The sequence below is a fragment of the Calypte anna genome, chromosome 8 (assembly GCF_003957555.1).
Source record: "Calypte anna isolate BGI_N300 chromosome 8, bCalAnn1_v1.p, whole genome shotgun sequence".
NCBI lineage: Eukaryota > Metazoa > Chordata > Aves > Apodiformes > Trochilidae > Calypte > Calypte anna.
This window is the reverse complement of record NC_044254.1, coordinates 4,213,077-4,238,957: the sequence shown is the minus strand read 5'-3', so window position 1 is coordinate 4,238,957 and position 25,881 is coordinate 4,213,077. Positions and strand designations below refer to the sequence as shown.

The 25,881-nt window shown below is 41.9% G+C and overlaps 1 protein-coding gene across 4 annotated transcripts in view; it reads left to right on the top strand.

Moving 5' to 3' along the window:
• RASAL2 (RAS protein activator like 2) overlaps positions 1–25,881 on the top strand; it is a 173,244-nt gene that overhangs the window by 13,085 nt on the left and 134,278 nt on the right. The window contains exon 1 of one of the 4 annotated variants that reach the window (XM_030455341.1): positions 24,487–24,640. The exons of the other annotated variants lie outside the window; for them this stretch is intronic. Within the exon in view, the coding sequence (XP_030311201.1) occupies positions 24,592–24,640 (49 nt within the window). The 5' untranslated portion in view covers positions 24,487–24,591. Of the gene's footprint in view, positions 1–24,486; positions 24,641–25,881 lie in introns of those variants that run through there. 4 annotated transcript variants of the gene reach the window in all.

Genomic DNA, 25,881 nt, shown 5'->3' with positions numbered 1-25,881 from the left:
AGCACAATTTTGTCTGGTTTAGAAGCAGAGGCCAAAGGCTTGATTAGCATAATTCTAATTAATTTTGCGAAGGAAGGGCTAAAGAGGGAGCAATTTGTGAAGTCTTCTCACCCTTACTTAAAAGTATTTCACCAGAAAATTGTCACCTTTATTGTAAGTAAATGGACATTTTTCAGGCTGGTATGCACAAGGTATGCACTTCCAATCAAGCATCTTTGCCATCATTTTTTTACCATCATATTTTTCCCCTCACTTCAAATACCATTTTCATACAGTTGTATGATCAGTGTAGCTTGTAGTGGATAGAAGAAATGGGCTTCAATTTCATCTTTCCTAAGGTATGATCCAGTCTTGAAGAAAAGAGAAGTTGGTATTTATAAGCATGAAGATAATGCATTTTCTAATGCAATGTGCAATGTACTTTTCATGGGAATTCTGTAGGTGAAGTGCTAGAATAAAACACAGCAGCTGGATGCTGTACATCCACTCCAAAGGTAAAGCAGAAAGAAAAATGCCAAGAGGGGTGGGCAAATGGGCAGTAGCCAAAAAAATCTGAACTCCTAATCCTTGTTTTATTTTATTGTGATACTCCACAGGCAGCCTGAAAGCTGAGACTGAAGTGCTTCAAGGGGGATGTGACAAATCCACCTGTCACTGTCACCAGGCAACTGATTTATCATCTTTGACAAGTAGAAAATTGCCTTGACTTGTCTGCAGGACAAGTAAAATTTAGTTGTAGTGGTGGAGTATTTTAAAAATTTTCATGATCATGTAAATCCTGTTATCTCTGTCAACCAATGGTAGAAGTTCTGAACTGTAAAATAACATTAACTTTTGGGGGAAAAAAGAAGTCTGGTATTAACAGATAATTGGACATTTCCCCCCCCCCCCCCAGTTCATTTTTAAATCTGGTTGCCTTTCAAAGACTGACACTTCTGTATCTTAGCCCTATTTCCCTGGTAATTGAAGGAGATGTTTTTTAAAGGAAAAAAACCAGCATGTAGCTAAATCACATCAAAACATACAAAGAAAGCAAAGTACACTTAATCTGACAAAACATCAGTGTTTAGGCTATAAGCTCATTATAAGGCTTGTGTAGTAGGGATTTTTTCAAATTAATTTTTCTATATTACCATAATAAACACTTTAATAATATCCTTTCCTCCCCTCATATCCTCAGCAGCTGAATATTTTAGTTTTCTGGTCTTTCCTAGCAGCCTTTATCCCCATCATCCATGCATGGTTTGTTCACAAGAGTGCTTATAGGTATTGTGAGTTTAATTTCATGTCCTGGGTTATGCTGCCTCAGCAGTTTTTCTCAGTGCATTTATGAGATGATTTTGGATGCTTCTATGAAATACTCAAATATTGAGATTTCCTTTTTTTTATTTCTAATTTTATTTGATAGTAAAACAAACAAGCCAACAAACCTCAACAAGCAAAACCCCACATCTCATTCTGTTTGAATCTTTCAAATGTATGAAAATAACTTGCAGTAGGTAGCATCTAACACCTTGAAAAACAAGCATGTAGGGTTTTGTTAGGTTCATTATTTGCCTACAATAATTAGTGAAGCTTTGTGTGTTGCTGCCTGCAGTAACTGAGAGGTTGGGGGAATCTAGAAAGTAGGAGGAGGACACTAAAGTGTAGGGATTGGCAGGCATTAGGGATCTGTTGAGAACCCAAAACTACTTCCAGCTTCTTAGGAGCTGGTGGAGTTTTGGATCTTTACACCATGAAGGTGTAGTCTTGCAGCTCAGAATTCTATTATTGGTTTTCTTCACTCACAGTTTGTGAGCTGCTCACTGGAAATGTCCAAACCATTCTCTTAACCCAGATCCACTGAGCTCCTTCATCTGCATCCAGAACCTGCCTTAGTTACTGTCTCAGTTTTCCACAACAGTCTCCTGCTCAGTATGTCATCCACAATTACCCCATCTCTTTCAACACTCCTGCCTCCTGAGTTTCTTTCTTATCAGTAGCTTTGGATATTTGTCATCTTGCCTCAAGCATCTTTTTTGTGTCTTGCACTCTGCCAAACTAGTTGTCAGCAAGTAGAAGAGATGGAATCCCTCAGTTAAAGGTCTGGAAAGCTGCATATGGAAAGGCTAAATGAGCATTTAAAATCAAATTAAACCCTTCCCCCAGCAAAATACTGGTTTAATCATGAATTCTAGTATGTAAACTGATTTTTTTCCTAACCTGTCTTTTCCACCTTCATGTCTCCCCACCCTCCACTTCATTTGGCCCTCATGTTGTCTGCTGTTTGGGTGGGTGGGGACACCCCTTTTTTAAAAATAAGATGCACTAAGTGCAGTAGGTAAATTTACTGACCTAATAGAACTGCAGAAGAATAATTTAATATATCTCTAAATCTCCTGTCAAAATGTGTAATAGAAATAACACAGTGATAAAATGGCATTTTTCAGTGATGACATTGGCACTGAGGATGGGCAGCAAAAACTAGTAATGCTTTTTTAATGGTTTTTATTTCCTTTTTTCATTTTTTAAGCTTCTACTTGGCTGCTGGTAAGTGACAGAAATGCTGCTCTCTTCAGGCTTTTCAGTGGCAGCTTGTTAAGAAATTATGTATTCCCAGAACTGTGCTATTATAAAAATTGGGTGGGTGGAGGTTTGTGTGCAAATGAGGAAGTAAACAAAAAGACTTTGGAATTCCAGTCCCAAAGAGGAACAGGTTCATTGCTGCAGGAAGAAATTGTTTCTAAGTTCTAAGAAACTTCTGAAAAATAGGAAGAAAAATAGCAACCCTTAAGCCTGTGGCCTGGTAGGTGCTTTAAAAGAGTTCCAACATCAACATGGATACAAGCAGTAAAGATGGAAGATGTGAGTTAAAGCTCTAATGAAAATACTGATAAGAGGAGAAGAAACAGGTTTTACTGTGGAGATGAAATGCTTCTCGCACTTGCATTTTAAGCAGTGCTAATGTTTTGTTTTGTTTCTTTTTTTTTTTTTTAAAGTATTTATGAGAAAGACAAAGATAAAGCAGTAGGAGACATGATAATTACATGAAACTTTACTTCTGGCATCTCACACCAAACAGTAAGAGTCAGGAGGTGTGATGGAAACAGGTTTTGCTAAACTTGAGCTGTCCTTGTTTCTTCATTCTATTTTAGTTGTAATTTTGTCATCTAAAATCTGTGAAGGCATAAGGCATATATACATCCAAATATTGCAGCCTTTTAATCTTGTGCTCTTTCCTAATGACAGACACTGCCTGCTGACTGCATCCCTCTGGATTATGTTACATGCCTTGTTGGTTATTGTGTGGAGTTAAGGAATGTGTTTTAAAATGTGGCTTTTAAAATTATTTTTAGTATTTTATTTATTATTTGTGTCTGGAATGCAAATAATACAGATTTTTTTTAGCCTGATCTAAAATATTAAGATGTTAATTTCAGTAGTATTGACCCTCATTTTCTGTGGGAATGAAATATCTTTTTTTTTTTCTCCTGCCATGGAGAAATGCCAGTGACCACTGAAGACCAAAGCTGCTTGGATTTGAAAACTGGCCATCATCAAGCAGTGCTTTTTGCTTATTTTAAGGCATGCAACACGTAGTAATTCCATGCTTTTTGTCTCCTCAGTTTCACCCTGCAGTGCCTCAGTTTCCTCTGTGTTTACTCCAAATATATCCAGAAATAAAAAAAAACTTGTCTTCCTCTTGCAAACTCCAAGCTTTTAGTAACACTGATGCTGTTGTTATCAGCAGGCTGAAGTTCACAGGGTGATGCTCAAGTGAGTAGAGTGTAAATGAATTAGTTTGTTACTATACTCAAAGCTTTTTCTCAAGTGGGAAAATAAAATGCCCTCTTAGAAGCTCAGTGAGCATCTGATCACCAACATCTGGTTTTAAAGATACATGATTAGAGAGCAGACTGACAGTGAGAGAAAGATGATGTGCATCATCTGCTGCTCTGCCTGAAATCATATTAAATCCATTCAGAAAACTTGGTTACCTGAGTTAAATTTTACCATAATTGACTTGTCCAGTTACAACTTTAAGTAAGATTTGGCAGCTGCCTGAGTTAATATACATGTGAGTGGTTTCTTCATGTCCTCAGTTTTGCCCTGCAGCCTTGTTAGTCTGATCCTTCTTGCAGATAGCATTGTTAAATATGCAGGCTCGTTAGAAAAATGCCATTTTTATTATTATTATAATGCCTTCTGAATATAGTCTGTATGTATCTACTTTCCCTTGTAAGTCTATGCAAGCCTGCCTTTTTTTCTTGTCTTTTTCACTTATTTCTCCCCACCTCAATGTCTTGTCAGCTGTGCTAGATGAACCAAGAGCAGGAACCCTGCAGTGTACTATACTCAAGACTTTAGTAGTGACTTATCTGAAGCCTTTCCTTGAGTAATGGCTCTGTCAACATTTGCTGAAGTGGATAAATTTTGCTCCCATGGTTGCAGGGTGCCAGGTCCACTTCTCTGGTAACACCTTTGACTCTTTCCTTGCTGGCTTAAAAAAAAAAATTAAGTCCATCAACAGTAAACTGTAACCAAGTTTACTATCCCCTTCCTTAGGGACAGAAATACATGTTTTAATCCTTTCTCCATTTGAGCTTTATTTTGATTATAGAAGGTGGAAAGGTCTTAGTTGCTCTGTGGCTGCCTGATACAGGTGTATCATTTTAATATGTAAAAGAACAATATTCTTCAAATTTAATTTTTGAGACTTTTTTTCCTCTCCTGTGATCTAAGAGATTGGGATATTTTCTCTCACATTTTCCTCCTCCTCTCTGAACTCTGTGTTTCTCAACACTAGGTCACCAAGATAAAGCAACAACTTATTTCAGGTTTACTTGCAGAGTGACAGTGCTGGGCTTCATGGAATCATTACCTGGAAATCTTTGTGCCCTCTTTTTAGGATTGACCCACTACCCCTGTGGTGTTCTGTCTCCCTTACCTTGAATACTGTATTTGTAGATTATTTAACTACTTTATGAAGCAAATGCAAATCTGCCAGACCCCCAGTTTCCAGCAAGAGGTTTTCACTCACTGCAATTCCCTTATCATAAACACAGGAACTTCAGTTGTCCCCAAATTATGGTCCATCTGTCTCGGATTTACTAGAATAGTATCATGGTTTAAATAACATTCCCTCCATCTGTGGAAGGGAACATTTAGTATTTTATCTGCAGGAGAGACTGAGAAATGTTGGTACTTGCAAAGAGAAATGGTATTTGATTGTGGACTTCTACCAGGATCCCACTTGGCTGTATCTGCTGCTTGAGACAAAGTACAAGGAAGAAATTAGTGAGTTGACTTACAGGCTTAGATGAGAGTTACCCCTCCTCTACCTCTTGAAAGGACATGTTTAGATTATTTATTTTTCTTATTTTGAGGTTTCTGTTTGAATTTTCACTTTTTCTTTAATGATGAAACATTTCTCCCGACTCCTGTTTCCCATATTTCTTGAGCATTTTTTTTTCCCCATGGGGAATAAGAAATGATAAGATGATTCAGGTAGGGGAGATGTTTGCATGCTGCACCATTTGGTTAGGTGTCCTTGATGAACCAAACATGCTGCTTTTTTAACCTACCTGTGAGGCTGTATGAGTATGAAACTGACTTTTAGAATCATAGAATCATAGAATTGGCTGGGTTGGAAGGGACCTCAGAGATCATCGAGTCCAACCCTTGAACCACCGTTGCGGTTGTTAGACCATGGCACTGAGTGCCACATCCAGTCTCTTTTGAAATATCTCCAGACACGGAGAATCCACTACTTCCCTGGGCAGCCCATTCCAATGCCTGATCACTCTCTCCAGAAAGAAATTCTTTCTAATATCCAACCTAAACTTCCCCTGGCACAACTTGAGACCCTGCCCTCTTGTCTTGTTGAAAGTTGCCTGGGAAAAGAGCCCAACCCCCCCCTGGCTCCAACCTCCTTTCAGGGAGTTGGAGAGAGTGATGAGGTCTCCCCTGAGCCTCATCTTCTCCAGGCTGAACAACCCCAGCTCCCTCAGCCTCTCCTCATAGGGTCTGTGCTCCAGTCCCTTCACCAGCCCAGTTGCCTCCTTTGGACCTGCTCCAGCACCTCAATCTCCTTCCTGAGTTGAGGGGCCCAGAACTGGACACAGTACTCGAGGTGTGGCCTCACCAGGGCTGAGTACAGGGGCAACTGTTGTTTCAACCTGAGAGATTTTTAAAAGAGTCCTTGGTTTTTGTGCTGGTTTCACAGATGGTAAAAGCTGATCTTAAAAAATATTAATGATGATACAATATTAAGAATATTTAGGGGGGAAAATCATCCTGCAGTGTAACCAGCATGAATAAGCATGACACTTTCTGTAGCTTTCTGCTGACAGTTTTTCTTGTTACAGTGATTTTTTTTTTTTGCACCTCTTTTTATATCTACTCTGTTGCTGGCTTGTAGCAACTGTGAGGAAACTTTTAAATGAGAATGGCTGTGAGTGTGTGGGGGGATTGAGAAGTTATTAATTCACAGCCGCTTCCATGTGCAGGAAAAAATAGCTCACTCCCCTTTCCCAGTCCCCAGTCATTTCCCCCATCACTTCACACTTCCAGACTCCTTTGCATCCTCCAGGTATGGGCCAGTGCTGTCATACTTACCAGCACAGCCAGTTTTGGGTCATCTGGTCATCTTGAGAAGGCTGTAGGTCACTGTTTTAAGTCAGAGTTGATGCACATGCTCTGCTGCCTTGGAAAGCTGAAGTAGTTACCATCTTCTGTTTTTCTCAGGACAGTGAAACAGAGCTCTGCACGGGTGCTGCAGGCAGCTGCCAGGAAGCTTTTTGAGTCAGGGACTCCTCTGTCATCCCTTCTGTGCCTTGCTCATCCTCAAAGGTACCTCCTGAGGCACAGCCAGTCCTGCTAGGAGAAAAGTACTAACCCTGGTCTTAGTGCTGGGCAAAAGGTGGGGTTAATTTTATCTCCATTCATCAGTTTGCCACTCCCAGTGAAATGAGTAGTCTGCCCTTGCTGGATCACCTGTCTACCCGCCAAAGTTTAGGAATAGAAGGAAAAAGTAGTATGTGTACTGTCAAAGTAGCCACTAACCATTTGATTACAGGGCTAGAAAGAAAATTGTAAGACAAGAAAATCCAAGTGCAGATGACACATTAATCTGAGATTCTCCCTCAGTTGCTTCGTGTGTTGGTTGCTGAGGGAGCTTGGCAGAACCCTCCTCTGCTCCTCCTGTGTCTCCCTGGCTTTGGAATTCCTTCAGGTTTATAATTTCCTTGCTTCTATTGCTAAAATCACTGCTGAGGGCAGCCTTCTCCTTTAGGTTAAAATAAAATGGCTGAGTACTTCTTCTCAGCCCAGGCTGGGCTTTGGCACATTGGGAGTGGGATAGGTCTCCTCTTGTGCTCTCAGCTGGCACTAAAAGCAGGGTGAGCAGCCTTCCTTAATTTTCCCAGTTAATTTGTACATCAGTAAGACTTCCATCAGTTTCTTACATGTCACAGCACTTGTGGAGCTGTCCTTATTTCTCAGGGTTTGGGATTCCAGTTGTCCATAGCCCTTACACTCTTCCTCCCTTCCATCTCTCTATAAGCATAACATGAAGGTGAAGTGTGACAGACACATGGCAGGTCCAACGTGTTCTGCATTTGCTTTTCTTTTTTCTTTTTTTTTCTTTTCCTCTGAGCTTCTTTCCTTCCTTTCCCACCATGTCTTTTCAGTGGTTTTAGCCACTGTAATGTTTCTGCTATAATTAGCTCTGAGCATGACTGTTGTTATCTTTATGGAGTTTAAATTTTAAAGGATGGTCTGGAGGAAATCGTGCTCGTTTGGCTGAGATCCATTTATTGTTCTAGCTGAGTGCCCAGGTTAGGGATCATAACACACAATGGACTTCTGAAAAGGTATCTGCTTGTCCTCATCAGGTCCTCAGGCTAGATAAAGGACCTGATGTACAGCTGAGAAGATATATTATAAACACACACACACTATACACACACTTTTTAATTTTGATTTTGTCTTGATTTGCATCAATATAATTTCTCATATCTAGGTCATGGGTGAAATCAAGCTCAGGGTATTATGCCCCACAACTGTCAGAGCTATGTAAAGAAAATCTGAATTTTTACTTTCTTCCTCAGTAGGGAACATGTCAATTGTAGATTTTCCAGAGGTTGGGGCTTGAATGTATAGATGAAAGAATTTATTTGTGCTTTGAAGCTTGTGCCAGTTAAGGCTGAGATGCTGGGTTGAGATGGGATGGTGAAAGCTCTGCTGTGGTGTTTCCCTGGGCCGCCATCACTTGTGCCTTTTTAATTCACAGAGTACACACATCCCTAAGGCTTCTGTGCCACCTCTTTGGCCTGCAGCTGCTCATCTCTATTAATGAGCTAGGCTACATTTTTTTTTGTGTGTGTTATATTGGTTTTTAATCAGTGCTTAGCATGGGCTGACTTTTCACCCCTTTCACGCTTTTCCTTTTAGCATTACACAGGGGTGAATTTTGTCTCTGTTTAATAGTGTGGAATTTTAAAGAACAAAACCAAACCGAACACAAAACAACTAAACAGGATATGGGATCATTTACTTTGACTTCACCTTGCACTGTCTTGCAAACAAATCAGCAGCTATGGCAGTGCCCTTCCCAGAACTGGGTGTGGTGGTTGAAATAAAACATGTCAGGAGTACAGAGTCCTATTGTTTCAGGGCAGACAGAAGGATGACTTCTGAAGGCTAAAATGTGGTTTTGTTTGTTTGTTTATTAAATAGGAGGTATGTGCTGTTCTTGCCACTTTTTCTCCAATCTTATTATTTTATTGATTATCAAATATAGTTATAGAGGAAGCCTTCAGAGCTTCTATAATTTGAAGCTCACTTCGAAGTATCTGCTCCAATTTAATTGAAGAACTTCAGCAAGTGGTAGTTTAGCTTTGAAATGTTCCTTTGCACTGAGGAGGGATTTTGTCTAAGCAGAAACTCCCTTGACTTTTGCTCCAGTATTTAATCTCAGAGAAATGTTCATATCCCTTTCTTTTCCTTGTCCCCATTGTTTTATGCTCATGCTTACAACTACTGTGAATTTGCTTTTTAGTTTCCAAGTCAGGATTTTCCTTGATGAATGCAGTGCCATGCAGGATTCAGCCTTGGACGTGAAACCCAGTCTAGATTTAGTACCTGAATTACAAGGATGACAAGAAGGTCTCTCCTGGATCCCCAATTTAATTTTCTTGATGAGTAAAACTTATTAGCATTTTTTAACTGGCACCAGTCTCAGAGGGTTTGTAGACTAAATGCTTGTGCATGCCCAAGTCTTGTGTTGTGACTTTCACCTCTGGATTTGGAAAAATTTGGAAAAATCTACAATTGACACATTTCCTACTGAGGAAGAGTTGAAAGTCAAAATTTCCATATTTGTACCTGCATAGTTCCTGTGTTCCTGTTGGAGAGCTTCTGTGTACTGAACAAAATAGCTGGATGTGGCACACAAGGACAAGGAGCTGAAAGCCTTTCAGACTGTCAGGTGGTTCCTCAGATCTCAGTGTGAGGCTCCTAAAGAGCAGAGGATGGTGGTGCAGCGAAACTGAAGTTAAAAGGAACATCGTGCATAATTAAAGCATAATTTATGATTGTGACTTCCTTGTGCCAAGTAAGTATGTGTGGAGACTGTCATCCTCAATTACACATGAAGTGGTCTTTGTGTTTATAGTTTTATTTACTCAAAACATTACTTGAGACTGAGGGTGTTTGAATGGAAGCTATTTTAGGGTGGTTTTTCTCCCTGAAACTATGGAGTGGAGCACACATTCCATGATGTGCCAGGGGATATGAGCACAGCCCCAGGTGTGGCATTTCAGCTGATGTCTTACTGATGTCAGTTCACATAAAGGAACACTTGACAGTTTATAACAACAGTTTTCTTTTTTAAATTTCTGGTTTTACTTAAAATCAGCATTGCTCAGTGTGGGAAATGAAAAGGTGTTTTTTTTAAGAGACCAGTTGTTACTCCTTTCATATCTGTCTTTTAAATATAACCTTGTGTGGCTTTGCTTTTTTCTCTGTGTTTCCTTTTGGAGCAAATTTGATAAAAATGGTTGATTTAAAAAAAATATATTTATAATTCAAGTATCCTGCTTCACTGTGAACCCAATAATAACAATTTTGGAGAGTTAACATCTTCCAACTTTTTCAGGTTATTTATCACAGTGGACTCATGTTTGATCTTTCAATCTCCGTTGGAAACATAAAAATACAAATTTTAAAAGCTCCCTCTCTGTTTCAGTCTGCAAGCTTAGGATGCATAAAACGTAAGTGAGCTGAAGCAACACGTGCTAGTCAAATGAGATAAATATTTTATGTCCTTTAGCTCTGGTAACAAAAGGCCTATAGTCTGTGGAATCCCTAATGCCAGCTGTAATGAAAGTTGCTGACTACTGGCTTGTGGCTCTTTGCTGCTCATACAGTATTACCCTTCCACACACACAGTCTGAGCTGTTTGTAGCTTTCCTTTCTTATAAAGAAAAAGCAAATATGCACAAGTATAAGCAAAAGAGGTAAGTGAAAGGTGCAAAATGAAAGCAGGCAATAAAGCATGTTTGTTTATGAGAGTTTCTTTGTGAGTAATCTTGGTTTTGGCTATTGGTTGCCACACCTTCATATCTTTATCCCCTTTTTGCTTTGTTTGTCTTCACAACTGCTGCAACTTTGCCTAATTCCTTGAGGAGAGGGGTAATAAAGTGATAGGATTTCCAAGGAATGTGGCATCACATCTCTGTGCAGCCTCCCTTGTATTTCCTGCTTTTGCTCTCTGCTACAGGCAAATAAACCTCTTTCTTCTTAAAGGACTTTTCTTGTGTATTGAATTGAATGTAACAGAGATACAACACCTCCTGATAGGTATTTTTTTGTGGTTTTTTTCCTTTCTCCCTGCTGGGGAGAGGTGAGTAATGGAGAAGCATTTCCTTTTTTCTAACCACTTACAAAAACAGAGCAATCTATAACATGTCCAGGGTGCAAGTAGGATTGCTGTGTGTGAAAGCTCAGTGTCTTGTGCCATACAGTGTTTTAACAGAGATGACAGCCATGCATGAATTTGGTGATATGTATGTACTGACTACTCATAAAAAGAAGAAATTGTGATACTGTTTAGAAAAGTTAAATTTTTCACCAAATATTTTCTGTTCTCCAGACTCAGAGCCTTTAAGTACAGGACCAAGGTAAAATCGATTTAATCTGAAGTTGTAGAAAGCATGCAAATATTTAATGTGACTAATTCTGGTAAGCTTGACCTGAGAAGATTAAATAACTGTTTTACAGTGTCATTTACACAAGGCAGGAGTCAGGAACACGTGTTTCTTTGAAGGATGACTCTTTCGACTGCAACAGAATTTTATTGGGGTGTTCTTGAGATCTGTTTGCTCTACAAGATGCTTTGAACTACAGTAGTAATTCTCCCTGTGCAGAGAAGGATGGGTGGCAGGATTAACCATTGGTGTGAGGGAGTCACTGACACATCTTCTTTACCACAGGAGAAGCTGCCTTCTCAATCATTTTCACAACAAGGACACTGTTAAGAAAATGCTTTTGTAGCTTTTACTTTGCTAATGCAGTTGGAGAGCCCTTCGATTTAGGTGCAAGCTGAGAATTTCTACTGCTCATCTGCTCTAGAGAGGCAAATTAGAGTTAATTGATGTACTCCTAAATGCAGCCTGTGTGAAATGAAGTTCCTTGTAGTGTAATTATTTTTTTTTAAATAGCATGATTTATTATTTCGTAAGTAGGTAATTTCTCATTGCTGATAACATGCTCAGTCTTCCCTTCTGATGTCACAGTTCCCTTGCCATAGAAAGGTTTCCTTTCAAAATATCATTGATTGAGTTCTAGCCTCTTGGGGGGCTGTATTTAGACTCACTGTTAATACATCAGCTCGCTCATGTAATTACTGAGCTCTGACAGAGTAGCTTCTGTGGCTTAATGCACATTATCACTTTACATTTGCTCTCTGTGAATTGCAGGACAACCCTTCAGGCTTGGCGAGGAGTTTGTGACTCCAGAAAACGAAGAAACCATTTTCTAGCTCCCAACAGACTCTTTAAGTTTAGTTTTAGCATGTTCCGTTTGTCCGTGAGATAGTAGGAAAATATTTTCCTGTCTGTTTCTGTGTCATGACTTCACTGGCTTGAAATGACTCGTTTTACTGGGAGCCAAAATGCCTCTCCTGCTGGGATGTGAGAGTTGCTGTCTTTGGCATGTGGGGTAACAAGTTAATTCCTGTCTCTGCTTCACCAGAAATCCTCAATGAAGGATCATATGTGAAGCTGAACCCCCCTTTGCAAGCCACTCAGCTTGCTCAACTACAAGCAAAACTGATGCTGCTGGAGACAGGAATTTTTTTTGAGGTTTTTTCTAAGATTTTATTTCTGTTTCAGCATTACAGAGCGGTATGAATGAGGTGGTGTGGTGACCAGGAGAGAGGCTTTGTGGTTTTTATTAGCAGCAACTGTGCAAGCAAACTTAATTTGGCAGACTTCAGTCTGTTGGTGTTTTTCCAACTTCACCCATCAGCTGTTGCTGACTGCATTGCAGAGGACTCTGCAATCTAGCAATTTCTCATTGTCTCCAGTCCCTGCCATTAATAAGTGGAGATTCAGATTGTGTAGCAGATTAAGTGAGTGTTCTCTTTTAATTTTGATACAAATATTTCCTTAAGTCCTTTGAAAATTGACCTGGTACTTACTTGCCTGGGGATATGCACTTATTAGCTGGGGTGAAAAATACCTGTATGATCTTGTCTCATATGGCTTTATAGGAAAGAAACAGTTACTAACTTCGTTACACTTCTTATATTTAATCTCCTCTCCCAACCCCCAGAACAACCAGTCTGGCTTTATTCTTTCTCTGCTTCCTCCTCTTGTGTATAGTTCCTGGTTTCTTTTGTCTGCATGCTTCCCTTCCTTACCACTGCCCCATCTTGCTGATTTTCTGCCAAAATATTTCTACCTTTTGATGTTCTTTGGGATGTCTTTAACCTGTGCTCTTCTTCAGTCCATGAGAGAATTAGAAAAATGTTCAGCAGTTACCAGTAAAAGGCCAAGCCTTTTTTTATCTCTGTGCAAAGGGGACAATTCCTCCTGTCCCCTCACTCAGCTTTCAAATTTGTACTTTATTCAGGGAAATAAACACGAGGGGAATTGTGGTTTTCACTCACCCTGCCCCTCCTCCCTGAAGCATTTTCTATAAAACCATTTTGCACAAGTTATTTTCACCACATGTTGGTGGTGAAGTAGCACTTCAAACCATACTTTGGGGGGTCCAAAGTGTCTTTTGCCTTTCATGCAAATTGTATCTCAGAGCTGGTTTGAAGTTCTTTGAGTTGTTGTGAGAGTTTGACTCTCAGGAGAAGGCAGTGAGTGGTGGAGTCAACTCTGATTCAGTGGACAGGGTAACTGTTACTCAGCATAAAGATACTCCTAATTCCTTCAGTAAAACCAGCATTTTTTTTCATACTACCCCTGCTTCATTGCTTTCACCTCTCCAGCCTTTGAAGGAGAGGAGAGAGAGGAAGTTTGGTGATTTTTCTTCCTGCTAGGTAGACACTAATTGTAGCTCAAGCAAAAGCGCAGTATTTCAAGCACCTAGGAGGGAAAAAAATCAGTGATTTTAGTTAAGTAATACAACAGGAGTGTGTGAAGGTGTGGTTTACTTTTTTGGGCTACGGTATCATCTACCTTTATTATTTTTCCCCCTGTCATTTACACCTAAAAGATGAGTCCCTGCCTGGTGGCAGAGGCGTGTGTCTGGTCACTTAAAGATCCATTCAGGAAAGCAGATGAGAGTTATGCAGAACAATTGAAAACAACTGCATTTCTGTTCCACTAAAGGAAAACCAGTTGCTTCGAGATGGTTGAGTTCAGGATCCTGTGTGGAAGGACCAGAATGCCCAGTAGGACCAGAACCCTGGACTTCCGCAGGGCAAACTTTGGCCTCCTCAATCAACTGTTAAGAGAAATCCCATGGGACAGGGTGTTAGAAGATAAAGGGGCTCAAGATAGCTGGTCAATATTCAAAGACCACTATCTGCAAGCACAGGATCAGAGCATCCCTATGGTTAGGAAATCCAGTAAGGGAGCTAGGAGGCCTGCATGGTTAAAAAAGGAACTGCTGGGAAAACTTAAGTGGAAAAGGAAAATCTACAGATCATGGAAGGGGGGGCTGGTCACTTGGGAGGAATACAGGACTGTCGTCAGAGGATGTAGGGAGGCAATTCGGAAAGCTAAGGCCTCCTTGGAACTTAACCTTGCAAGTCAGGTTAAGGATAATAGAAAGGGCTTTTTCAAATACATAGCTAGTAAAACTAACACTAGAGGCAATATTGGCCCACTAAGGGATGAGATGGGAGCCCTGGTGACAGAGGATATAAAGAAGGCAGAGGTGCTGAACACCTTCTTTGCCTCTGTCTTTACTCCTGCAGGGTTTCCGCATGAGCCCCAGATTCATTTAGCCCCAGAAGTAGTCGAGATAGATGAGGAGCTTGACATAGTAGATGAGGATTGGGTTAGGGATCAGCTGAGTAATCTGGACATCCATAAGTCGATGGGTCCAGATGGAATGCATCCAAGGGTGCTGAGGGAACTGGTGGAGGTCATTGCTAGGCCACTCTCCATCATCTTCAGTAAGTCATGGGTAACAGGAGAGGTGCCTGAGGACTGGAGAATAGCAAATGTCACTCCAGTCTACAAAAAGGGCAAAAAGGAGGACCCGGGTAACTATAGACCGGTCAGCCTCACCTCCATCCCTGGAAAGGTGATGGAACAACTTGTTCTTGTCGCTATCTCCAGGCATATCAAGGACATGGGGGTCATCAAGAGCAGTCAGCATGGTTTTATCAAGGGTAAATCATGTTTGACTAACCTCATAGCCTTCTATGAGGAAATTACTAGGTGGATAGATGATGGAAGAGCGGTAGATGTGGTTTATCTTGATTTCAGTAAAGCATTTGACACCGTCTCTCACAGCATCCTTGTAGATAAGTTGACCAAGTGTGGGTTTGGTGATCAGGTAGTGAGGTGGATCAGGAACTGGTTGAAAGGAAGGAGTCAGAGAGTTGTAGTCAATGGGGCAGAATCTGGTTGGAGGTGTGTGACTAGTGGAGTCCCTCAGGGGTCGGTACTGGGACCAGTGTTGTTCAATATCTTCATCAACGACTTGGATGAGGGTATAGAGTGTACCCTCAGCAAGTTTGCTGATGACACTAAGCTGGGAGGAGTGGCTGACACACCGGAAGGCCGTGCGGCCATTCAGAGAGACTTAGACAGGCTAGAGAGTTGGGCAGAGAGAAACATGATGAAGTTCAACAAGGGGAAGTGTAGAGTTTTGCATTTGGGGAAGAACAACACGATGTCCCAGTATAGGTTGGGGGCTGACCTGCTGGAGAGCAGTGTAGGTGAAAGAGACCTGGGGGTCCTGGTAGACAAGAGGATGACCATGAGCCAGCAATGTGCCCTTGTGGCCAAGAAGGCCAATGGCATCCTGGGGTGCATTAGGAAGGGTGTGGTTAGTAGGTCAAGAGAGGTTCTCCTCCCCCTCTATTCTGCATTGGTGAGGCCACACCTGGAGTATTGTGTCCAGTTCTGGGCTCCTCAGTTCAAGAAGGACAGGGAAGTGCTTGAAAGAGTCCAGCGCAGAGCTACGAAGATGATTAAGGGAGTGGAACATCTCCCTTATGAGGAAAGGCTGAGGGAGCTGGGTCTCTTTAGTTTGGAGAAAAGGAGACTGAGGGGTGACCTCATCAATGTTTTCAAATATGTAAGGAGCGAGTGTCAGGGAGATGGAGTTAGGCTTTTCTCAGTGATTACCAGTGATAGGACAAGGGGTAATGGGTGTAAATTGGAGCATAGGAGGTTCAAGTTGAATATTCGAAAAAATTTTTTTACTGTAAGGGTGACAGAGCCCTGGAACAGGCTGCCCAGGGAGGTTGTGGAGTCTCCTTCACTGGAGACATTCAAAACCTGCTTGGACACGTTCCTGCTCGATGTACTCTAGGTGGCCCTGCTCTGGCAGGGGGGGTTGGACTAGATGATCTTTCGAGGTCCCTTCCAACCCCTAGGATTCTATGATTCTATGATTCTATGATTTGGACTTTCACAGAGCCAGTTGTATGAATCCATGAGTTTTCAAACCCAGCAGTTTTGGTTCCCATGATGACATGGGACTGAAATGCTCATTCGAAGTTTTGTGTGGAAAAAATGCATTCCTTTGCACATAGATGGCCGTGGCTTTTAGGGTTATTTTGGAGAGCAAATTACGAGATTCTCATGTGGTTCTGATCTCTTCTGTTTTCTTTAACAATATGCTCAAGTTGAGAGATTAAGAGGGGGGTTCTGGCAGTTGTCTGCTATCTGCAAAACCGGACAGTCTCGTACGTAGTCAAAGCCATTAAAAATGTGTGGTCTGGAGGGAGGGAGGAGGGACACCCAGGGAGGAGAAAGGCAGAGACCAGCCAGTTTGTTGTGTTGTCCTGGAGGAGGACCCGAGAAGCCTGACCTCTCTTGCACTGCCAGATTGCTGCTGGGAGGATCATCCCAGGTGGAGGGAGGGTGGCTCCACACTATTACCTCATCTCCTGAAAGCTCATGGTCCCTTTTGGGGAACACATCTGGGGAGCATGGTTCTGATTATTGCATTATGGGGAGGTTTCATCATATACCTAACCCAGTATCACTGCTCACTGCTACCAGAATTTTCCCCCTCTTCTATGGGCTCCAGAGCTCAGTAGTCCTTTTTGTTGAAGGTTTGAGGGTGGAGGGTAGAAGAGCAACTTGAATCAGCTGCTGGGATTCCTTTTGGAGCCTTGGTGGCTGCAAGCTGTCTCAAGGATGCAGTTACCTGGAAGGGTGGCAAGTGTTGGAGCTGGGGAGGCAAAAGGGCTTGTACCTCTTGCATTTTTAGAACTTAGCCTTAATACTCAGGAGAGTATTTTAAGAGCCATGAGAATTATCCTAAAACAGTGGGGAGGAAGGCAAATAGTCATCTGTTGAGAAATGCTTTTAAAAAATCATTTCTCTTAGCTGAGCTTCTTGGTAAAGAAAACCTTTATATTAAAAATTAATATCTGCATCCTGCTTTTAAGGTATTGATACCTGCAGTAAGCCTATTCCAGACTTCAGGAATTAGCAATAAAGCTGCAAATGAGTAAGTTTGGAACCACTGAGGGGTACCTGAGAATGAGGGAGATGGAACTTTGAGGCATTTCTACCTTGCAGCGTAGACAAAGCTCCCGTTACTGTCAGGTGCTTTCATAACAGCATGTTTTGGTTTTTATAAAGGAATCATGCTAACACAGTAACAGTACTATTTTAGTATTTGAACTTGACAATATCCTATGATAAATGGGTAGTTTATTAGCACACTGGTGAATTCTGTACTCATGCAGAGCACTAGTAAGTAAGGTCTGTTAGAAGGCACTTGGTTTTTTTAGCATCATTTGGCTGGTGTTACCCTCTGAAATGAGGAGCATAGGGTAAGGCAAGGTCTGGTGTGGTTTCTGTTGTGCTGATGCTGGCAACAAACTTGTTAATCTCCTCACCACTGGCTCTGCTGGGAAGGAACTGGGAACAGTGCTCTAGTAACAGCCCCTGGAAGTGAGATGGATGTTCTGCAGGTGCAGGCTGCACTTCCTCCCTGTACTGGACACAGGGTTACGGAAATACACTTCCATCTCCTATATGTACCCCAGAATTGGTTATTTGCAGTGGTGCCAGGGCTTTTCCATCTGATATACTCTGGGCTAAGGGCTGTAGAATCCTTCATGAGGACCAGGAGAATACGTAATGATAAAAATCTAAGTGCATTTCTTCCGTTTTCTCCTCATTTTTAAATCTGTTGTAGAAATCTGATCCTTTTTTAGTTTCCCTTCCTCAGCCTCCCTGACTTCCTCCTTCCCTTCTTTATTTCCTTACATCTCTCAAATGTGTGGGTTTATTAGGAAGCTGTAATCTTCTTGTCATTCACTTCAGTTGCAAACTTCTTATTCTGCAGAATGGACCCCTGGCTGTTTCTCATTCAGTTTCCAGTAAATTTCCTGTTTGTCTGGATTCTGGGTTATTTACTCAAAAGAGGCAATTAGGCAGCAGCAAACTCCTTGCTGATGAGATCTGCCAGGCTGGCATGCATGGCTGCATGTCAGCCACAAAGGCTTTTCCCCCTGTCCTGGAAATTGCATAATTTGTGCAGTTCTTTTTCATCTTTTGTTTCACATTTCCCATCTTCTGAATTTCGTGTATTGTTTGTCTTTTTAATTTGTTGGGGTTTTTTAAAATCTGTCTCAAATTGTCGTGTCTCTGTGCAAAAAAATTCTGTTCTCTGGAGGAGGGAGGGCAGAGAACAACCTGCAAATTCCTTTTTATCAAAATCTTTTATTGAGAGAATTGAAAGCCTCACTCTTTAGAGACTTTTTATTTAATACATATTAAAATTAGTATGTATTAAAATACTGGATAAGCTCCAGCAAAGCTCTTTGGTTCATCAGGAATGTTGTGCTAGAGGTGAGAAACCCTTCTCACAGTGCAGCTCAGGTTTTGGCGGGAATTTTTTGCCTCATCCTCACAGGTTTTTGTGCAGGACAAGCAATTTCCCTCAGTACCAGACTGCCTTGTTCTGCTTTGCAGCCACCTCCTGAGGTTGCCCTGCCCATCCCAGCTGACTTCTTCTCTAAGGACAGGCAGGAGATCCCCTCTTCTTGACCTATTCCTGTCATATTCTTTTTTTTTTTTCTGTCATGAAGTCTGTAAGCATGAGGAAGAGGAACTGCAGGGAGATGGGGTCTATCTCCCAGAGGAGGTGAGCTGCTGAGGAAGAAGATGGTGGCTGAGTCTGAGACTTGAAAGAACTGAGACAGAACAGGTCTTAAAAACCTCCGTGAGGACTGTACCCTGCACCTCAGGCCTATACTGAAAAATTGCTGAGCTGCTGGTGAGAAGTTCAATTTTTACAGACAGTAAAATGTAGATAAAATAATGGGCTCTGTTCATGCTGCATGCAGACAAGGGCGACGCCATGTCAGCAGTGCTTTTTTTGTCTTCAATATTAGAGATACTTGGTTTTGACGTCTTGGATTCAAGAAGGCAGTATGTAATTCTGTCAGTATGGTTTTTTGAAGTGTGTATATGGTTATTCCCTGCCTCTTCCCTTGCTAGAGGTTTTTAGCATCTATACTAAAGCATTACTTTGTATCCGTCACAGCAGCGTTAATAATGCTGCTATTATTGATAATTACTCTGTTTCAGATTTTCCTAAAGCAAAGCAGAGACATGGAGCTACTATAGGACATAGATGTAGACAGTAAATATATTTCTGCTCCTAAATAGAAAACAACATTGGATACAAATTTACAGCAGTCTCCCATGTAGTCTCAGTGGTCCTTTTCCTGTCTGTCTTAATTTCTAGTTAATATGCAGAGAGACTTGGTACTGAAGAGGCTTACAAAGTTTAGTTTTTCAACTAGATGACCAGATTAGACAAAATTTGTAAGGATGGGAAGTGGGGAACTGGTGAATATCTGTAGACATGAACTTTAAAAAAATTTAGCATGTTAATCTGAATAATCCAGCAGATCATCCATTGGTGGAAAGTCTTTGAATGCAAACGGTGTAAGTACTTTGAGACTGATCAAAACTATTAATGCATAAACGATTTCCTCTGTTAACTTATCTGTTTGATATTTAACCTCTACTTTTTAAAAAGTGTGCAGTTTTCTGCTTCCAGAGCAGCCTTCCACTGTCCTTTGCATAGTGGGAAGCATCTCCTGCTGGCATCCTGTCACTTTGCCAGCCTTGAGGCTTCACTTTCAAGGTTGGATGAATGCTTTGGGTTCTTCCTGTCCTGCTGGAGTTGGTGGAGTGAGCAGATTTCCCCTACTGCACACTCAGTTTTTGTGCCTGGATGGGGCCATCTGAGACAAAATACTGTCTTTTCTGAACAGGGCAGGCTATGATCCCAAAGCTACATTGCCAAACTCATGGCAGGAGCTCTCTGAAAGGAATCACTGTGATCTCCTGGTTACTGTATTTCCTGGGTGATTTTTTTTTCTGTACCTCCTTTCTCTTTGCTTATGCCAGTTGTAATAATGTTTTTTTAGACGGTCGCTATTTTTTTTCATAATTGGCAGCTGCAGTAAAAAGTAGCCTGAACTGCATCTGTTTCACAGAGTTCTGTAATAACTCTGCTTTTAGGAGTACATTTCCCTTCAAAAAAAAAAGAAAAGTAAATCCGAGAAATTATAATCTCTCCTAGGATCTGTACAGGGGCTGTGGTTTGAGAACTTCTGAAGTGACTTGTTAAGTTGAATGTCTGAGAAACAAAATTATTTGACTGGCTACTTATATTTAGTATCATTACCTACTGCATTAGGTTCTGTTTTCTTCTGAGCTTTAATGTTTCTGGTCAGGAAGGTTAACAGGGAAAACGCCCAGCTGAAGGCATTTGTGTGCTTATCAGAGGGCAAATGTATGAAAAACATCAGGTCACTATGCTGGGTGTCAAGTTTGTTTTTTTTTTTTTTAAGAGTCTGTAGAAGGGTAGTCATGGGTGGGGAGAGGATGTCCTTCCTTTTTGGTAAAACCTCTAAAATTGGAGGCACTGGTGAATCCTTAGTGCACACATGACCTGAAATCACTGAACCCTCTATGTCTTGGTGCAGAACCACATATCATGAATATATGAGGTCCCAAACATATATCCTGGGATTCTAGCTACTCAAGATGATGATTTCTCTGGTTTTTAGTATATTTTCAACTGAAAAAATTCTAATTACAGGCTTATGTAGTATTAAAAATGTGACTTTTTTGCTATGAGAAAGCTTTTACTAGAACCTTCTCTAATAAGACAGCAAACAAAGGGAAGATGCCCAGGTTTAAAGTGCTTTTACACCATTATATTACATCATTATATTTGGCGTGTATCAGGTGAAAGCCCCTGATACTGGGAAGGTGGGGTTAAAAACCAAAGGGAGCAGAGGACTTGAAGCACAGTTTTTTTCTGGTCTGAAGCTGTGTCCTGCTCTTTGTTCTCCCCATTCCTGTCTCTGTATGTTATAGTACTGTTTATCAGAGAAAACCTCTTCAAGGGATTAACTGACCAGACTCCTCTCCTTATGTGACCTTAGATAGCACAGTCAAGACCATTTTCCTTTTCCTAATGGGGTGTGAGAGGCAGCAGAGCAGCTATCTTATTTTCCTTTCTTGAAACACAAAGGGCTGTGACTCCTCAATATTTTCTTTCTTTCTGTCCCAAGAGATCTTGCCCTGGGGCTTTTTATTTTTATTACCTGGAACCCCCTTCCTAAGCAGGCTGAGGATCCTCTGCTGCCTGAAGCAATTGCTCTTTAAATTGAGACAAATTTGAGGCATTGTGTGGAGTCTTTCAGCATCTCCTGAGATTCCCCATGATAATCACATCATCCTGCTGAAGAACTCCTCTTAATATTAATGTAGTAATTGTTTTGGTGCTTGGCAGGGATGAAGGCATTAATGTGAAGCCTTCAACTGGCGGGTATTAACAAAAATGATTTGTGTTTTTGTTTTGTAGCAGTGATTTCATTACACTTGAACAATGAAATTCTGGATGCTTTTTGGCAGATGGAGACATAAACACTTGTATGAAGGCAGTTAGCTGGCATATGGGGCTACATGAACCTTGCTTTATCTTGCACACATCAGTTTCCCAGAAATTACTTCCATGATATTGGTGCTGGATGAGCTTCCTGGACTCTCAAGGCTATCCAAGAGAATGAGGATGTCCCTGCACAGTCCTTGGACGTACATAGGCAGGCACAGTCCTTTGGCATGGCTTTTGTCTATGTGGCTGTGCAGTCTGAAGGCCAAGTGTTGTGGACTCATGTTGTTGATGTCTAATTGTTTAATTGTTTATCAGTTTTGGGGGGGGTTGTTTTGTTTTGTTTGGTTTTTTTGGGGGGGGGTTGTTTTGTTTTAATTATGGTGTTTAGAGGTTTATCACAGGGCCCTCTTGAAAGGTTAGCAGGGAAGAGTTCGCTACATGAACAACTTAAGGGTTGGACTAGATGATCTCTGAGGTCCCTTCCAACCCGGCTAATTCTATGATTCTATGAACTTGGATGACCAATTCCTTGCCTGGTGTCTCAAGAGCTGCTAGGAGGGAAGACTGAGAGGTGAACCCATGTCTAGATGAAGATTTCTGGTAGGGCACGGGGCCAGCAGCCATGGCACACGGGATGCCTGCTGCTGGTCAAGTGAAGTGGCATGAGCATGAAGGGATGGTTTTTTAGCCTCTGATATGCTAGCATGTTGTTCCTGATTAAATGGAAATGAAGGTTTGGAACTGTCCAGTTCTTCCATAATGAAGTGTTGCTTTTTAAGCTTGGAAGCAGCCCTTTGGCAGAAGCCTTGCACACTGCTTGCCCTGTGCTCCCCTGTTTCTGTAATTGGTCTTCTCCCTCTTACGTGGGAGAGTTGCTCTGAAGCTTGTCCCATATACTCTGGAAAAAATAATGTGAAATCTCTGATTTTAAGAGCATCTCTCTCTTTTGACCCTAAGCCTTTCCTTGGTGTTGCATTCGTGCCTTAAGGGATAGCAGCAATTTAATTTTACTTTTACGGGAATTTGGTTTGTCTTGAAAGACAGGGTGGGAAGAGGAGGGGGTGGAGTGGACTGTGGAATCTGCTGTTGCTGTATTGAAAGTAAGAAAAAAAATGGGGGATCTTTTAGTAGCCAACTTTGCAAATAAAAAGGACATTTGTTGAACAGTCACAGTTCTTTCAGTGTTTCAACTTAGATGTAATAAAGCTCTTTTATGAGACAAGTGGCCTTTGACATGAAGATAAATAACATGCATCTGTATGAAAAGGCAGAAGATGGCAGCTTTTTCAGACAGACACTCATATCATCTGGGAGTGAAGTATTGCTAAGATGCCCACTTCTCTTCACTCAACCTTTTGTGCTGGCAACTGTGCAGTTGAGTTTGAGATACCACAGAGTGGTCAGGAATTATTTCTGTGGAGTTACCAGTAAAGATAGTGGCTGCTAAAAATCCCAAACCAAGAACTGATGTAACTTTGCTATACTTTTAAAGGCAAGGAAAAGTTTCTAGTTCTGCAAAGGAGCACGTCTCTTAGCCTTTCCTGCCACAGGTGCTTGGGGAGAAGTCGACCAGACCTGCATTTTTGGGCAGTTATGGCTGTGTCTTGGACAAGGGTAAGGATGGTCACTATTTAGCTGCTCCTTGGGGGTGGACCAAAGCTGCTCTGTCCAGCTTTGCTTGGTTTGGAGGGCTGCTTATGCAGCCTGCTGCAACCACAGAAGATGGGCAGCAGTCTGTGCCTGGCTTGCTCCTCTGTAGCCTGGGTAGGATGCTCTGCAGAGCCACAGGACTTGGCGTATCTGAAGCAGGACATCTCTGAGGGCAGTGGTAGCTGAAAGCAGCTGCTGCTGTCTGTCTTCTGGACTCTGTCTGCCCTTGCTCACTGTGCCTGCCAAGTGCATGGGCCTGCTGGAGATCCAGGAGAGTGGCCAAAGCTGTTGCTGTCTGTCTTTGGAGCATTTTGGGTCAGGAGAGCTTGGCTGGCCTGCTCTCTCACCTCTCTGGAGAGTGTTGGTTGCTGGCAGTGAGGCAAATGTTATAGCCCTCTGTGTCTGTACAAAAGGATTTGGTGGCATATCTGATGCTGATGGTGTGGTCTCCACTTTGCCCAGAGCTGAATTCCTCAAAATGGTGGAGAAAGCCAGGTGAAGACTTAAGGAGCCTGAAGCTGTGTGGCTTGAGACTGGGTTCTCTGAAAACAAGCAGGCTGTTCAGGAAACATTTTTATGTTTATGAAACATGCATTTTACTCCTGCTTAATCCTTGCACATACACATACACACACACACACACACACTCCTGTCTGCCTGTTGGGGACAGGGCTGGTGGTTGTGGCTGTGTGGTCTGACCCAGGCACAAGTGAAGCATCCCTGTTGTGCTTGTTCATGGCACCTACACTGCAAGGTGCAGTAGTTGTAACTGGTGGTGCCTCTTCTGGGTTTTTCATCTGCCTCCCTTTTCCTTGCCTTCTCTCCCTGGAGTGAGGTGCACACTTCAGTCCAGGCACTTGGAAAGCTTATGGGACACTTCGTACTGGAAATCCCGGAGACCTCTCCAGAGGAGGAAGCAGCGTCTCCTGTTTGTCTTGAGTTATTCTGTCAAAACAATGGCTTCAGAATCTGCCTAATTGAAAAGCTAGTTTTAATCTGATGGGAAGATGTTTGTATATTTAAAATAGTTATTCCTTGCTGGAGCCACTCCCTGCTTTTGTCCTTCTCGGCTGGACTTTTCGGCTTCGCTTAGCTAATATGCAGAGCCTGTTTACAGCAGGGATACTGGAGCATGAAGAAGGAAGTCAGTACATTTAATACTGATTTGGTTCCAAGCTTCCTGTGCATGTGCGTGCATGTGTGTGTGTGTGTGTGTGTGTGTCTGTTTCCAGCCTTGTTCATCCAGGCACTGTGCAGCTTTAGGAGAAGAAGCCAAGGGACTGGCGGAGGTGCAGGGACTCGATGCGGGCATTTTATTTTTTTGAACTCTTCTACCCAGTTTGGTCCTGAGCAGGTTTAGACAACGCAGTTAAAAATTCCACTATGGCAAGCCTGGTAAGGAAGATGCTAGTGCAGACAAAGGCATTCACTGGTGAGTATGAGAAACACCTTGCCTGATGGTAAAGATAACTGATAAGGGTCGAGGTGATGAGGAGGAGAAATGCCGTAGCAGGCTGAGAGCTGTGTGGTGTTGTTGCTTTCATCTTCTGTTTTCAGTGCCCAGTGGCTACCTGGAAATGCCAAAAGCTTTGTCCATGGAGAAGGTGGTTATCCAGAGGAATGCACCTTGTTATGATTAGGAGGCATGGTCCTTTCTGAAGTCTGTTCCTCGGCGTGCCCTGGGATTTCTGCCTTAGCTTGTCTAAATTCCAGCAGCAGTCTGTAAATGTAGCTTTGATGGCTTTTCATTTTGGAGGTTTTGGGAGGAGTGGGCAGCTTGCAGGAGGCAGGCACCTCAGGAGCATATAAACTGTTATGTCAATTGTGCCTGTACCGAAAGATGGGATTGAGAAGAGAACAATGCTAATAATCTCTAGGAGAAACAATTTTATTGCTTTTTTTATTATTATTCTTTTGATTTGCTGGTAAGTACCTAATTGGGTTTCAGTAAGGTGCTCTTGTGTTGCGGTGGTTACAGAAATTGTCATCAGGGTGTTGTATATTTTGGATTTAAAATATCCCAGTAGCAGCACCAGCCTCTGCCTGGGGTTTTTCATTGAAATTTATGGTGTTTATTCAGCTCTTAATTGTGCAAATTAGAATAATTACAGAGTGTGATTATATGCCTACCCGGTGACTGTGTTTTTTAAGAAGTCAACTCAAGATTTCAGGAATTTATTTTATTAGCCTTGTGTCTTTCTGGTGCAGCTTGTCCTTTCTTCATGCTGCTGCTCTGCAAAGCAAACATCATAAACTGCCACAGCAGGAACCAATTTTTGCAGCAGTGTCTCCCAGTGAATCAATCTTTAATAGGGCAGAAGGCTTTTCAATAACTCTGGCTAATTAGGACTGATTCGGGGAGTTCTCAGTGACTGAAACAATCCTTCCCAAGCCAGCAAATTCTCTCTGCTCCAAGGGTCTGTTAAGGACAGGAGGGCACAATTGGAGCCATGTGTGGTCAGGTTTGTGCAAGTGCCAGTTTTATCAATATATGAACCTTAATGGAAGGTTGTTCTTGGAAAATAGGGATTCTGTGAGTTACTGACTGCTGGGAGTCTCTCCCAAGGCTGCAGTTAAAGGGACAGTTTGACCCACAGATGTAAGCAGCATCTCTTGGGTACAAGTTACAGACTGGATGTGCTAAGTATTATTCTGGCCTCTGCTGGGAAAGAG